Here is a 14,052-nt window from a genome sequence, read left to right as displayed (position 1 = left end):
TTTTTGTAATTTGAATAAAATTCATACACACGTTTTCTAATCTCTTCTTGTTTTGAATTTATTTTTTTATTCATTTTTCTATAAAAACTAAAAATACATAAAATATTTAAAAACTAGAATAAAAATACCTTTTAAAACAGTTTTCCTATTTTTAAAATCTTATTCCTTTGAGAAGATATGTGTCTTTAAATCCAGTCTCGTTTTTTAGTTGTCACCCGTTAAGCTGGTTTTTTTCATAATAAAAATTTGTGCTTTTTAGGGAGCTGGTGTACATTCAACTATTTGGGTTTCTTTGTTGAAAAATATGAAAGATGAGTTGATTGCACAAGTGAGTTTCTTATCTTTTTTTAGTGAAAATACTGTCAAAATATTGTAATACATGTAATCACATACACACATACACACATGTGGATTTAGAGATGCTAGTAAATAAATGTTGATGCATGCATGTAAAAAATTCAGATTCAGTGTGTGAAACTCAAGAAAACAATAAAAATGGCATTTGTCTAGCTACTTACATGGTTTATATATATAACTTTACATGGTTTTGCTCTGGTGGAAAGCTAAACATTTCTAACTTTAAGTTCACTTGCTATCATCATGGTATATTGTTAGTTTATTTTAGGGCACACATATCATTCAACATATTATTTCACCTTTACGATGCAACGAAATTCGGATTTATTTTGCAGAATTAATTCTTGAAAACTTCAGCTTGCTCCAATACATGCTTCTGTCAAACAACATTCCAAAGGTTGAGTTTTTTTGTTGTTTTAACTTTTAGAATATAAGTCTTTATATCTGCTTTTAAATTCAATGTTTGTAACAAAATTTCCTATATTTTGTTTTCTGTGATTATTTGAGTATTCTGTTTTGCATTATTTTAAAGCTAGATAAGAGTAAGGTTATTCTTTGAGTTTTATTTGATAAGGAAATTTTAAAGTTAATAAAATCTTTATTAGACACAAGAGAGATTCTATGCTTGTCTCAATAACCTTCTAAATACTCCTGTTAGTCAACTGTCTGAAAGTGAAGTGAAAACATTGGACAAGCTTCGCATAATGCTTTCCCATATGAATTTGATAAGCATCAGTGACCAAATACTTGTAGAAGAAATACGAGAGGTATTTTAAATTATTTCATGAAGGAGAAATTTTTTTTGATTATATTATGATTTCATGTTCTAAAATGCTACCATTTTACAATGCAAGATATTTTTTTTGTGTCATTTAGCTTGTTAAAAATGGTTTTAACTTATATTTTGTAAAGTAAAAATAGCTTTAATTTATGATGGTTTTTACTTATATATTCTTATTTTTAAAAAAAAGCTTAATACAAATTAATAATAGAAAAATTGGATAATTAATAATAGAAATTTTATAGTTTTATTGAATTGTCTGATGTTATGTAGATTTATTCAAAAATTAACTGAAAACTTGATTTTAGATAAAACACAAGAAAAAGGAAGAAGAAATGGAGAAAACAAAAATTGCTTTTAAAAGGTGCTTATGTATTTGTAATATTTTGATAAACAGTTTATATATGTGGATTATTATTATTTTTTTTTGGTATAAGTCTTTTTTTATTTAACAAGTAAAATTTTTTTTCTTTGACAGAATTATTGATCGCAATGAAAGACTGTGCAACTCTATTACAGAGCTAGGTATGGAAGTTTCTAAAGTTATTGTGGATGTACAAGATAGACTGCGGCAAAAACTTCTACGAGTGATTCGTGGCTCAGATTCAAAAAATATGGAAGTTCGGAAAGCCTGGAAAAATGTTATTCAACATCTTACTCAAGAAAGGTGATTTGTTCACTTATCTTCTTTTTTGTAAATAACTGCAACACCCTTTTGCATCTTTTTCAATTAAACGTAAAATGTCTTAATTTTTTATAGAGCCCCTTGGTATGATGAGAAATGTTATCCATGCTCATGGCAATTAGATCCTACTGAGGGACCTTCTAGGATGCGAAAACGATTGCAGCGTTGTCACCTAGATATTCCTGAAAGATTTTTTTTACCTAATGCTAAAGCTAGAAGTTAGTGATAAAAAGTGTGATTAAACAATTGAATTTTTATAAGCGCAAAATGTTTTTTTTTGCTTATGAAAATCAGTTCAGTTTTCAAAAATCATTTAAGTTTTGTGTATTGCATTTCTAGAACAGTTGCACCTAAAACCTCTATTATCTTATCTCTTTGATGAAAGTGGTAAGCCTGCAGCATACAGCTTCAAAACAAATGATATTATCAGGTATTTTTATGCATTTGTAATAAATATATTTTTAGTTTGTTTGCAGTTATATATGTTATCACATAATGCATACAAAATCATATTATATTAATTTGTTTGCAGTTATTTATATTATATTATTGCGTACAACATACAAAATCCTGCTTCAGATTCTGAAGATTTTAAAGAGTTTTTTATTTAGATTTCCTTATCACTGCCAAAGAGTAACACCAGCTGCCAAGAGTGCTGGAGAATTTTTAATCGGTAAGTTTTTATGATAAATTTTTTAAAAAACTTATTGCTTTTACTTTCAGCTTCATTTTGTTAGTTTTTAGAAAATCAACCAATAACATGTAAATAAATCAACGAATAACATGTAAGTAAATCAACCATTAACATGTAAATAAATCAACCAATAACATGTAAATAAATCAACCAATAACATGTAAATAAATCAACCAATAACATGTGAATAAATCAACCAATAACATGTGAATAAATCAACCAATAACATGTAAATAAATAGTTTATTTATCTTAGGTGAGACGCATATGTATTTTGTTGTTGAAGATACATTGAAAGATGAAAACAAGGCACAAGTATTTTTCTAAAAACATCTTTTTTTTTTAATTTTATTTTTGCATTTTATTTTTCTTTTATATGTTTTATCAAATATTTTGAAGTCTTGAGATCAAAATTTTCCAACTATTATAATTTTAAACATTACAATTTAAATCTGCAAAGCTAATCAGCCTACTCTAACTAGTCAAATTGTTTTCACTAACAGACATTCTTCAGTGAGAAAGACATTATTTCTATATCATGGAGGTATGAAGAGATTCGTGAAATCCTAAGAAGACGCTATTCACTTCAGGTACTTTTTATAAAGATTTAAGTGTTATTTAGAAACGTTTTAGTTTTTTATATTTCAGCGAAAAGTTAACTTATGACATTTTATTTTTGAGGATAATGCTTTGGAAATTTTTTTGACATCAGGACGAACTTTTCTTCTTGCTTTCAAAGATACAAAGGTAAATGCAGTGTGTTGTTTTAGTTTTTTTACCTTTTTTAAACCTTTTTTCCTTTAAACCCCTAAAACCTAAATTTCTTTTCTTTCATAAGGTTCGCGATGAAGTGTTTGATCATCTGATGTCTAGAGAACTACCAAATTTAGTTGCTACAGCCACCGACCTTAATACATTAACAAATTGGTAAATTTACACAAGCATATGACTTTTTATGATCAAATAGAATTGAAATGTTGAACAATCTCTTCTGTTTTATCTGTGTTTCTGAAAATCTCTTCTTTTTTATCTAAATTGATCAAAATTAGTAGAAAGAGCACAATTGCTCAGCAATTTTGTTAATCAACTATTAACTGATACTTTTTATTTGTTATTATTAATTAGTATTGGTATTAGTTTATCAATAAATACAAATTTTTAATTCTGTATTATAACAGAAAAATAAAATATTGGGATATTTTTTTAATGCAAAAATAGTAAAAAAATAGCTTATTTGTTTAAATATATATTTAAAATATATGTTAATATATATTTAAAATATGCAACAAGATTGTTATATATATTAATATGTATTTAAAATATATAACAAGATCTTGTACTGCTGGTAGTTTTTCTCAATTATATTCATAATCAGAAATATTAAAAAAATATGATTTATTTGAAATTTTACAGAAACTTCTGGTATTGGACCTCATAACATAAATAAAAGTTGTCAATACTAAGGTTTGTAAAATTTTCCAAGATTGTTTTTATGTTTGTTTTTTTTTCTTTACAGTTGGCGCGAAGGTTTACTTACTAATTTTGAATATCTAATGGAATTAAATAAAAAAGCAGGTCGTTCATTCAATGATTTAATGCAGTATCCTGTATATCCATTTGTTCTTGCTGACTATGATAGTGAATTATTAGATTTACGATCACCCCAATCTTACAGGTAAAAAGTCAAGTATAATTTGTGTTTTATTTTTTCTATTAAAAGTATTTTTAAAAAAATTATTTTAATTTTTTAAACTTTCAAAGGTTGTATTTTAAATTTAAAAATTTTTTGTGTAAAATTTTAAAAATGCATAGTGTAAGCTTTTCTTGAATATTTATTAAAAATTTTCTTTAGAAACCTGAGTAAACCTATTGCTTGTCAAGATAAAAATAAAGAGGAGAAATACATTGAAAATTATAATGTATGCTGTAGTATTAAGAATTTAGTATTAATGCTTTTTTACGCTTTATGACAAATCTTTCAAAGTTATTGTTCTTTGTTTAGTACTTAAAATCAGAGTATGAACAAAGGAAGCTCTTTGACCCAATACAAGCAACTCCACCTTATCATTATAGTTCTCATTATTCAAATAGTGGCACAGTGTTGCATTTTTTGGTTCGCCTTCCACCTTTCACCAATATGTTTTTAATATATCAAGGTAATGTTGGTGTTCCCCTGTGGAAATATTTCGTTTGAAACTTTAAACTCTTTTTTTAAGCTTCCTTTTTTTTTTGTAAGAAATTTGATATTGTATTGACAAAACATTATTTATTGGATGAAACTTGATATTATATTTACCAAACCATTTACTTACCTAAAATAAATGATTTGCTAAAAAAAAAAAAAAAATTTTAATTGCAAATCATTTACTTATAACAAAAAAAATGTTTTTTTTTGTTATAAGTAAATGATTTGCAATTAAAATTTTAATTTACAAATCATCATGTTAATATTTTCAATTTTGATGTCCAGTATTTCAAAAACATTTAGTCTGTAAACTGTAAGATGTTTTGTTCTTCAAAAACTCTAAAGCTACAAAATTATACTGAGCAGCATGTTCATATAAAAATTTTAATTTGATAAAAATTTGAAGAATACAATTAAAATTCTCCTGCCAAATAGTGTGGCCATTCTTTTTAAGAAGCATTAGGAAACAAAAGCAAACAGATATTTAAAAAAAGAGAGAAATTTATTAGGGTCTAAGTGGTTCTGTTTTACTTTTTATGCTTGATCACAACTTGAGCCTAATGACTCTTCTTTTACTTTCATGAAATTGATGACATAATAGAAACCTTGGTTTCTTCATAAAAATGTCTAAATTCTTGAATATTTTACAGCCAATTTTTACTCTAGTGACATCCTGAACAGGGTTAAACAACTTTTCTAAATGTTCTAGAGATCCAGGGTTGTGCTTCAAAATCATTTCTCTCAAAAAAATAGAGTGATAAACATTGTTTTTGAAAAGCATTTTGGTCTAATGAGAATGAGGCTGATAAAATTGGTTGAATGATCAAAACGTTCTTATTTTTGTAATAACTGTGATATTAACGAAGATAAAATATTTTTGGGTCATAGATAGTCTTTTCTATTAAAAATTACCTTGTATAAAATATTGTCCTGATGAATAAAAATTAAATACTAAAATGTTCGTCTTGTAATAATTTTTAAAAGCAAATGAGTCCATGGAGATTTTATGATATAAAATTTGGGGAACGGTTTAGAAAAGGTTGGGAACCACTAAACTAAATGTAGTCGACTAACTTTTTAGTGTAACAAATTTAGTCAACTAACTTTTTAGTATTTTTGTCAGCTTCACAGTGACAAAAATGACAGTCATTACAAAAACAAGAACGTTTTGATTCTCACATTTTAAAAATACTGTTACATTTTGCCTTGTAGATAATCAGTTTGATATACCTGATCGCACTTTCCATTCTATAAGTACAACGTGGAAACTATCTTCTTTCATAAGCAGTACAGACGTTAAAGAATTAATCCCTGAATTCTTCTTTTTACAAGAGTTCTTGCTCAATAATGAAGGTAATGTTTTGTTAGTTAGGGGGAAAAGTTCTATTATTTAGTCGCAATTTATTGATGTTTGTGTCAATTGATTGACATTTATATCAAATGATTGACGTTTACTTCAATTATTGAATTTTGTATTAATTTATTAATAGATGTTTATTTCAATTTATTGATGCTTATTTCAATTTATTGATGCTTATTTCAATTTGTTGACATTTTTATCAATTTATTTATATTTATATCAATTTATTGACTTTTATTTTAAATTATCGAGGTTTTCATTTTTGTTTTTTGTTTTTAAATCAGAATTTTTAGCAAAACAAAATTATAAATTAAGCAGTAAAATTATTTTTCTTTTTTGAGTTTAACCGCCCTAATATTGTTTATCTAGATTTTAACATGGGTATTCGCCAGAATGGTGAGCCTGTTCACAATATTGATATTCCAAAATGGGCACATAACAACCCACGATTGTTTACTTTGATTCATATGCAGGTAGGATATAAGTAATGGTCAAATTTAGAAATACTCTTAAACTGCAATATACCTACTTGGAAAAGAAAAAAGAAAAGAGTACCAATTAAAAGAAATTGAAGTTAATGTGCATAATAACATTGTATATATTACACATAATAGGCGTTGGAGTCTGCTTATGTGTCTGAAAATCTTCACAACTGGATTGATCTTGTCTTTGGGTATAAGCAGAGTGGATCAGCTGCTGTTAAAGCCACTAATCTCTTTCACCCTGCTGTAAGTTTTATCAGTTCGTTAAGTATAATATGTTCTTTGTTATTTTGCTCGTGATGTTTTTCTTTTGTGTAATAGACGTACTTATTTAAACGTATTTATTTAGACGTATTTCGGTGTTGACGTGAATGCGGTAAAAGATACTATTCATAGACGGGCGTTGCAGACAATGATTGAAACATACGGTCAAACACCTTTACAGTTATTTTCAGCAGCCCATACTAAAAAAGTTACAAAACATACATTGGTCGAAACATTAATATCTAACACTGTTGAAGTGATGTTGTCTGAAACGCCAAAGGATTGCATAGACGGAGCAAATGAAGGTTTTTCTTTTAAATTTTTCCGTTACTTTATCCAAATGTTTACAGCCAATTTATCTTATGCTAAATATCAATTTCGTGAAGATTCAAATCTTCGTTAAAAGATCTGTTTGATTAGCATTGCATGTTCCTTAGATAGCTTTCTATTAATATAACTTATTTTTAGGTTTTTAGAACTGGACTTCGTTTAGTAATCTCTCCTTCTTTTTTATTTTCTTTCTTCAGTTCAATGTGCTCCTTTTAAATCAGTTGTTGGTATTGATTGGGGAAATTATTGTGGATCGCCGTTTCATGAACAGCCTGTCGCTCAACATTGGCAAAGTTCTTCTGTAACTATTCATCAGATCACCACTTCGTCAGACTCGTTATCGGCGTATTTGTGTGGCGCTAATGCGTGTGTTTTATCAAATAATTCTCTAGATACAGTGACATACGACGTCGGTATGTTGACATGGGGTTGGGCAGATTCAATGCTGCGTGTACAGCGGATAAACGGCGATGTGAAAAAAATATTTGCACCAATGCGACCTGATCGTGTTACATGTTGTGCTTATGTTCCTGGTGCTGAAATACTATTTGTTGGTGGAGAGTCCGGAGTTTTAAATGTTTGGCCTATTAAGTACTCAAATAAAGAGGTTAAATTTTTGGCAAAAAGTTTTATCTAAATATCTTAAATTTTCAGCTAAAATTGACGTTCTGTTTATCTTTTCTATAATAGTTGTATGAATTTGCGTCTGATGAAAATTTCTTTTTTTTAGCCAATTCTTGATATTATTGGCGCAAAGCAAAATTTGCTCGGTCACGATGACGCGATTACTTCTATTTCCATAAATCAATCGTTCAGTATTGTTGTTACATCGTCAAAAGACAAAACAGCTATCATTTGGGACTTAAATAGGTATAATATATATATATAATATAATATAAATCTTTTTAAGTTACAGAAAAAGAATCGCCTCAATAGGCTCAATCTTATCGTTTAATCTCTGATAATTTATTACTAGGTTATGTTATATTCGGAGCCTTCCACCACATGAAAGTAGCGTTGATTGTGTTGCTATAAATGATGCGTCTGGTGATATAGCAACTTCTTGTGCAGTCGGTAATTTAGTAAAGATCATCATCTTGCTTATGTTTTATTTTGAGACGGCCGCGTAAACTTATTACGTATATTAAATTTTGTTCATTTTTACAGGCAAACACAGTCGAGTGTATGTGTGGACTGTTAACGCCAAAGTTGTCGGCAATTTTTTTACGAGCGATCAAGTAAGGTGCTTAGGTTTTTCGTGTCTATCAGATGGCAAAGCTGTCAACGTTGTTATTGCTGGAATGAGTAACGGCGAGATAAGGTATGAAGCATTTTTTACTTAAGATATTTTTAGTAAGTTTTTTACTGCATATCATTCATGCTTTTATTAATTCAACTGAGTGATTAGATAATAGGCCTCTTAATTTAAAGTTATCGCCGCAATAACATAAGCTCCAATTCGAAAGAGGCACCTTGTAAAACACTGTTTTTTCATAATAGGTTCTGGGAGACGTGGACTTTACAACCTTTACGCAGGTTACTGGCTTGTAGTTCGAGGCAACCTATCACAGCGTATGTCAAATTTCTTAATAAAATTTTTTTAATGTTTTTTTTTAAAAATTTACTCATCACAGGTTACTTGCACCTTAAAAAGTGTAAGGTGTACCTTAAGATAGTAGGTGTACCTTAAGATGTTGTAGTTGAATTTTGGTTTCTTGTGTCTTCAATTGGAAGAGCGTTTATGTTATACAGAAAAATAGCTAACCCCATAAGACAATAAAATTCCTAACATTAAATCCATTTTTTGGCAAGTATTCACTGAAAACTGATTGTAATTTTTTAAAGAATTTAGAGCATATTTTTATTTGAAACCTTAAAATTGACCCTTAAAATTATATATCAAGTTATAAAAACTTTATGTGGCTGTGATCGATAATAGAAGGGCCCCAGTTTCAACTTAAAAACAAGATCTAAATCCTACTGCTGTTCAGGTTATGAGCAAAAACACTGCACTTAAACTTTTATTTGCATTTTAAGGTGTACATTAAGCTTTTTATAGTTTTAACACATTTGAGCCAATAACAGGAAATGCTTAATGAAAAAAAAAGAATATAATAACAATGTAAACTAAAAGTCCTATTTACAAATATTCATATTAAAAGTTATAAGTAGCAGCTTGATATTTCATCTCGATCCTTTTAACCTGAGCCTGAACTTTTAATCTCATTCTATTATACTTCAACTGTAAAAACAAAATTAAAAAGCATTTAGATTTTATATTACTATTTTTATGACCTTTTACATTTATGATCTTCGTTTTTAAAAAAAAATCTAGATTTTAAAGTACACCTAAAAATCTAAAAGTTATTGTCATTATTTATGTGATTTCGAACTAAAACAATAAAGAAATTATCACACGATGTCTTAACAAAAACAAGTCGTTCCTAAATTATTACCAAAAAAACAAAACCTACATTTTAAGATGCATGTGGTAAAGGGCCTTTTGCATTTACCCCCAGGGAATTTAAATGAGCAGTAAGGAGATTCAAATTCGGAAGAACTTTCAGCTATTGTAACAAAAAAAATATGGGTATTCATAAAACCACCTACAATTTTAAGGTGCAAGTACCTGTACATTTTTGATCATATAACGGTTTTAATTCATCTATGTTAAGTTACTCAATTACATTAAATTTAGCGTTTCTTTCTCTAATTACGATTCGTCTTACTTGATATCTGCTGACAGAACAGGAAAGATTGCCGTTTGGTCTCCAAATGATATAAACCTGATTAAAACTCCTTTATTTGTGATTGTTGGTAACAAATGACAGATAACGAAAGACTGGCGCTGTTTGTTGTTTTTACACTATTCTTTTCCTCTCTATTTTAATATAATTTATTTTTACTTTGGTTTACAAAAATATATTTCTATCTCATTTTTTAGTTTACAATAGTTATTTAATAAAAAAAAACCTGCTTAGAAAACAAATATTTTCTTATAATTTTTAAGTATTTCATCTCATTTTATGACGCAGGAGGACGTTTGTCATAATAATTCCTCTTTTTAAAAAAAATGTATGTAAAATAAGATTATGCATTTTCAAACTTTTATAATTATTTTAAGAAATTTTTTATATAAAAAAAATAACTTTATTGTATAAGACTCTTGTTTTGTATTGTAAACGTTTTTAAAGTTTGAAGATAAATTTTGTTGAAAACATTTTTATGTAATAAAAAGCCAAAGATTGTCAAGTATTTTGCAAATTTTTTAAAAAACCCAATTTTCTAAGCTGATGATATGTATGTATATGATTATATAGCTCACTGATAAATGATTGATTACTGATTGCCATTTTCAGTCAGTAAAAATAGTGCGCGAGAGGGGGAGAGTGGTACACATTTAGCACCGACGTTTGGTTTTTCTATTTTAAACGAATAATAACGATTAAAATAAAAATTTCTGTATAAGTTATTTAACATAAATCTAATTTAAAATGATTTGTATATTTAGACATACAAATTTATAGGATTTCAGAAAAAAAATTGCGATACCTCGCGTAATTTTGTTTTGAGACTGTGCTGAGGTTACAACTCGATTAAAATTAAATTCGATTAAAAACAAATTTTAACTAAAAATTTTACATATGAATGTCAATATATTTACACCAAAAACCTGGCTGTTTTAAACATATAAAGAGTTCTGTTTTAATAAATTTCGGAAAATTAGATTTATTTTTATCAACTTAATCACGAATTTTTATTTTCATCGTCGTTATTCGTTTAAAATAGAAAAACCAAACGCCGATGCTAAACGTGTACAACTCTCCCCCTCTGAGTACAAACTTGAAGAACGCTATAAAAAACAACTCCCTAGACCATAAGTTGTAAAAAAAAAAAAAAAAAAAATAGTAAAATTGTAAATATGAAAAAAGTTTATGAAAAGGAAAAAAAAAAAGCAACAAAAAAAACTTTTTCTGAAATCTTTTTTTTTTTTTCTTATGAGAAAAAAAAACAGATGAGAAAAACTTTTTCGATTTTAATGAAAAAAATACTTCTCTCGTTTTTGTTAACTAAATGTATTTTTAAAATATAGGCAAATTTTTCATTACGTGTTGGTTATATAAAAAAAGTAGACTAATTATTTCATTATGCAATTTTATTTTTAAAAAATTTTTAATTGATTTTGAAATGTGAATCCATTGAAACTATGAATCCATTGAACTATGAATCCATTGAAACTATGAATCCATTTGAACTTCCTTCTCTTACACTCTAATCAACATTTTGCAATGTCGTTGGTATTTATAACATTATTAATTATTAAATTTTTACAATTAAAATTTGAAGAAAGTAATAAACTACTTTAAACGTTTCTGAAAGAAAGTTCAAACGCGAGTAAAACAAAATATAGAAAAATAAAGAAGTATTTCAGTAAATAGTAAAAATAAGTAACAAAATATCTCAAGACTACAGATTAAAGAAAATGGCTAAATTAAATATTGGGCTGATCAACTCAGGTTCAGTATTGTAGCTGCCACTGGGCTCATCAGTCAGCACCTAATTGTGATACATCAAAGTCCGAAGAAGAGAATGACAGTGATGGCGCCATTATTACTATCAAAGTGAATATATCCCATTCTCATCATCCAGATGAGGATGGCATACAATTGCTTCGATACGTTGATTTGTTTTCACTACTTTTATGGGCGAAATTATGCACAATTAATACTAGTTTTGCAGCTGTTGTCAATCTATCACACTCAGAATTTATACGGGAGAGGCGACTAAATGTTATCTTAATATACGCGATTGTTGGTGGTAAACACAAAAGCTCTTCAGTGGAAACAGCAAAAAAATCCAAACCATGTACTTTGTTGTTAAGTTAAGATGCATGCAAATTTCTCTCCTGCGCTTTCAGAGTTGCTCTTTGTCTTTTTCTGTCAAACATATTTGATCCTAAAATCTAATTGCTTGAAATTTGCGGTGTATTCTACACGAGTGCCATTATTTGTTACATCCATTCAAAAAAATTTAGATTTCATGCACGTTTGTTTCCTTTTATTTCATTAAAAAAAATTATCTCGTTTTTTACACAGAGCATTTGTTTGTGTAGGGGGGTTTTGATTTCTGAAACAAGATATTTTGTAGTATTTTAATATATTAGCCCTGCTTGTAAATAAATAAATTTAATACAATACGAGAAAATTACACAAATATTTTGTTTCGATACAATCTTTGTAACTACGTATGCAGTAATTATAGCGTTACAGAAATCTAACAATTTTTATTGAATCTAAACAGAGTAATGCAATCCAGTAGAAATGTGTTGCACATGGGTCAACTAAGCGAATGTTTATAACGTTCTATGAATTACTTTGGTTTCAATGGTATTAGAGTTTGTAAATTTATAAACATTTTTTCATCGAGTTATGAACAGTAAAACAAATCCCTGGCGTCCTATTTAGTGAATTTGAGGAGACATAGGTCAGTAAATTCACTATATCAGCAGTTATTTATGATCTAAATAGGACCTACAGGCAACCAACTAAGACCTGTTATATACCTGTTCAGCCAACTGTAACCTGTTATATACCTGTTCAGCCAACTGTAACCTGTTATAAACCTGTTCAGCCAACTGTAACCTGTTATATACCTGTTCAGCCAACTGTAACCTGTTATATACCTGTTCAGCCAACTGTAACCTGTTACATACCATGTATATTACTGGTGTGAACTTACTCTACTCACTGGCTCGTAGAAGTAGTGAACTGGCGTGTATGCAATACAGTCTTTAGATTGATGCTAACAAATTATTTAAACAATCTCAGAATATTTTTACCTGTCTTCCATATTTAGAAAATAAATAGACACAAGTATGTCAATTATTTATTATTATAATTATTATAGTTATTATTAATAATATAATTGATTTTTAATATTATTATGATTATTATTGCAAAATGTAATTTTTATCTGATATAAGTAATATTTAATTGATAAGACATTGGTTTAATTGAAGAAAACGAAAAAAAAACTGTATAATTTAAATTGGTATTTTACTGGGTATTTTATTATTTGCATAAGTTTATAAAAAAACATCCTATACAAATCGTACAACTTATGATATAGAAATGAATAAAAGATTGATTTTCTAAAATATTTCTAAAGTCATTTTAGTAAAAATTTATTTTTACTAACCATTTTCTCTTTTTCTGTTCATTAACTTTTTCTAAATCTTTACTACTTGAAACGCTAACTTCAAATCGATTATATGGCCTAAATTCTCGTTAAATTCAATTGGAACTAAAAACGGTGTGCAATCATAGTCTGTTCCTTAAACTACGTCAATCAGACATCATAGAGTTTATGAAAAGTACCATTCACACCTTCACACACGCCAATATACTTATTATTATGCATATAAGTTTAAAAGTATGTTTGTTAAATTTTGTTATTTTAACTAGATTTTAACATTAGCCAAAATAACAAAATTATCTTCCCCAAATATTTACTATACAATGTACAGAATTGATCATTTGTTACATTAGGAGCATAAGGTTTTGTCAGGTTACACGACGGTAATTGTTGTATTTGCGAGTTTCTTCGAAAGCATTGTCTAAACTTTTGTGGTTACTACTTAGAATGTTTTCACTATTTTATATTCGGTAGTGTAACATGAACCTTGTCGGGTTTTATTTTAAAGCTTGTGTTTTCTGAGAATCGAAAATACTGCGATTTGAAAAATACCATGTCTTAATAGTATAGCTAGTTCTTTTTTCATATTGGTTCAAGTAACTTGTTGGGGGTGGGGTGGGGTGGTGGTGGTGGTTTCTGTTGGGGGAGGGGAACTATGAAATACGATGAAAGCAATTCAATCTTTAAAAAATCTGCTCCGCAGATGGTTTTTTGGAATTT

General features: G+C 28.0%; 1 protein-coding gene and 1 long non-coding RNA gene across 3 annotated transcripts in view; one reads left to right on the top strand and one right to left on the bottom strand.

The window, feature by feature from the left end:
* LOC145183845 (lysosomal-trafficking regulator-like) overlaps nt 1-10,389 on the top strand; it is a 49,239-nt gene extending 38,850 nt beyond the window's left edge. Inside the window, exons 31-55 of one of the 2 annotated variants that reach the window (XM_090086423.1) lie at nt 260-328; nt 626-754; nt 963-1,124; nt 1,447-1,502; nt 1,617-1,805; nt 1,899-2,041; nt 2,163-2,253; nt 2,435-2,496; nt 2,773-2,825; nt 3,020-3,106; nt 3,198-3,263; nt 3,355-3,443; nt 4,033-4,191; nt 4,369-4,435; nt 4,519-4,672; nt 5,914-6,054; nt 6,431-6,534; nt 6,676-6,789; nt 6,893-7,112; nt 7,335-7,744; nt 7,868-8,007; nt 8,114-8,211; nt 8,305-8,458; nt 8,638-8,709; nt 9,836-10,389. In XM_090086423.1, the coding sequence (XP_089942549.1) occupies nt 260-328; nt 626-754; nt 963-1,124; nt 1,447-1,502; nt 1,617-1,805; nt 1,899-2,041; nt 2,163-2,253; nt 2,435-2,496; nt 2,773-2,825; nt 3,020-3,106; nt 3,198-3,263; nt 3,355-3,443; nt 4,033-4,191; nt 4,369-4,435; nt 4,519-4,672; nt 5,914-6,054; nt 6,431-6,534; nt 6,676-6,789; nt 6,893-7,112; nt 7,335-7,744; nt 7,868-8,007; nt 8,114-8,211; nt 8,305-8,458; nt 8,638-8,709; nt 9,836-9,965 (3,159 nt within the window). In that variant the 3' untranslated portion in view covers nt 9,966-10,389. Of the gene's footprint in view, nt 1-259; nt 329-625; nt 755-962; nt 1,125-1,446; nt 1,503-1,616; nt 1,806-1,898; nt 2,042-2,162; nt 2,254-2,434; nt 2,497-2,772; nt 2,832-3,019; nt 3,107-3,197; nt 3,264-3,354; nt 3,444-4,032; nt 4,192-4,368; nt 4,436-4,518; nt 4,673-5,913; nt 6,055-6,430; nt 6,535-6,675; nt 6,790-6,892; nt 7,113-7,334; nt 7,745-7,867; nt 8,008-8,113; nt 8,212-8,304; nt 8,459-8,637; nt 8,710-9,835 lie in introns of both variants that reach the window. The other variant, XM_090086422.1, reaches the window with a different exon arrangement.
* Nucleotides 10,390-11,197: 808 nt separating this feature from the next.
* LOC149889426 (uncharacterized) lies at nt 11,198-13,555 on the bottom strand. Its single transcript, XR_016452224.1, has 2 exons — nt 13,336-13,555; nt 11,198-12,939 (listed from the first exon to the last, which is right to left on the bottom strand). It is a non-coding gene; the product is annotated as an uncharacterized LOC149889426 (long non-coding RNA).
* Between the last annotated feature and the right edge of the window lie 497 nt (nt 13,556-14,052).

The sequence above is a fragment of the Hydra viridissima genome, unplaced genomic scaffold, assembly GCF_058129835.1.
Source record: "Hydra viridissima isolate aposymbiotic clone 2 unplaced genomic scaffold, HvirCarnegie_v1 scaffold_4, whole genome shotgun sequence".
Classification (NCBI taxonomy): Eukaryota; Metazoa; Cnidaria; class Hydrozoa; order Anthoathecata; family Hydridae; genus Hydra; species Hydra viridissima.
The sequence above is the reverse complement of the archived record's forward strand: the minus strand, read 5'-3'. Positions and strand labels throughout refer to the sequence as shown.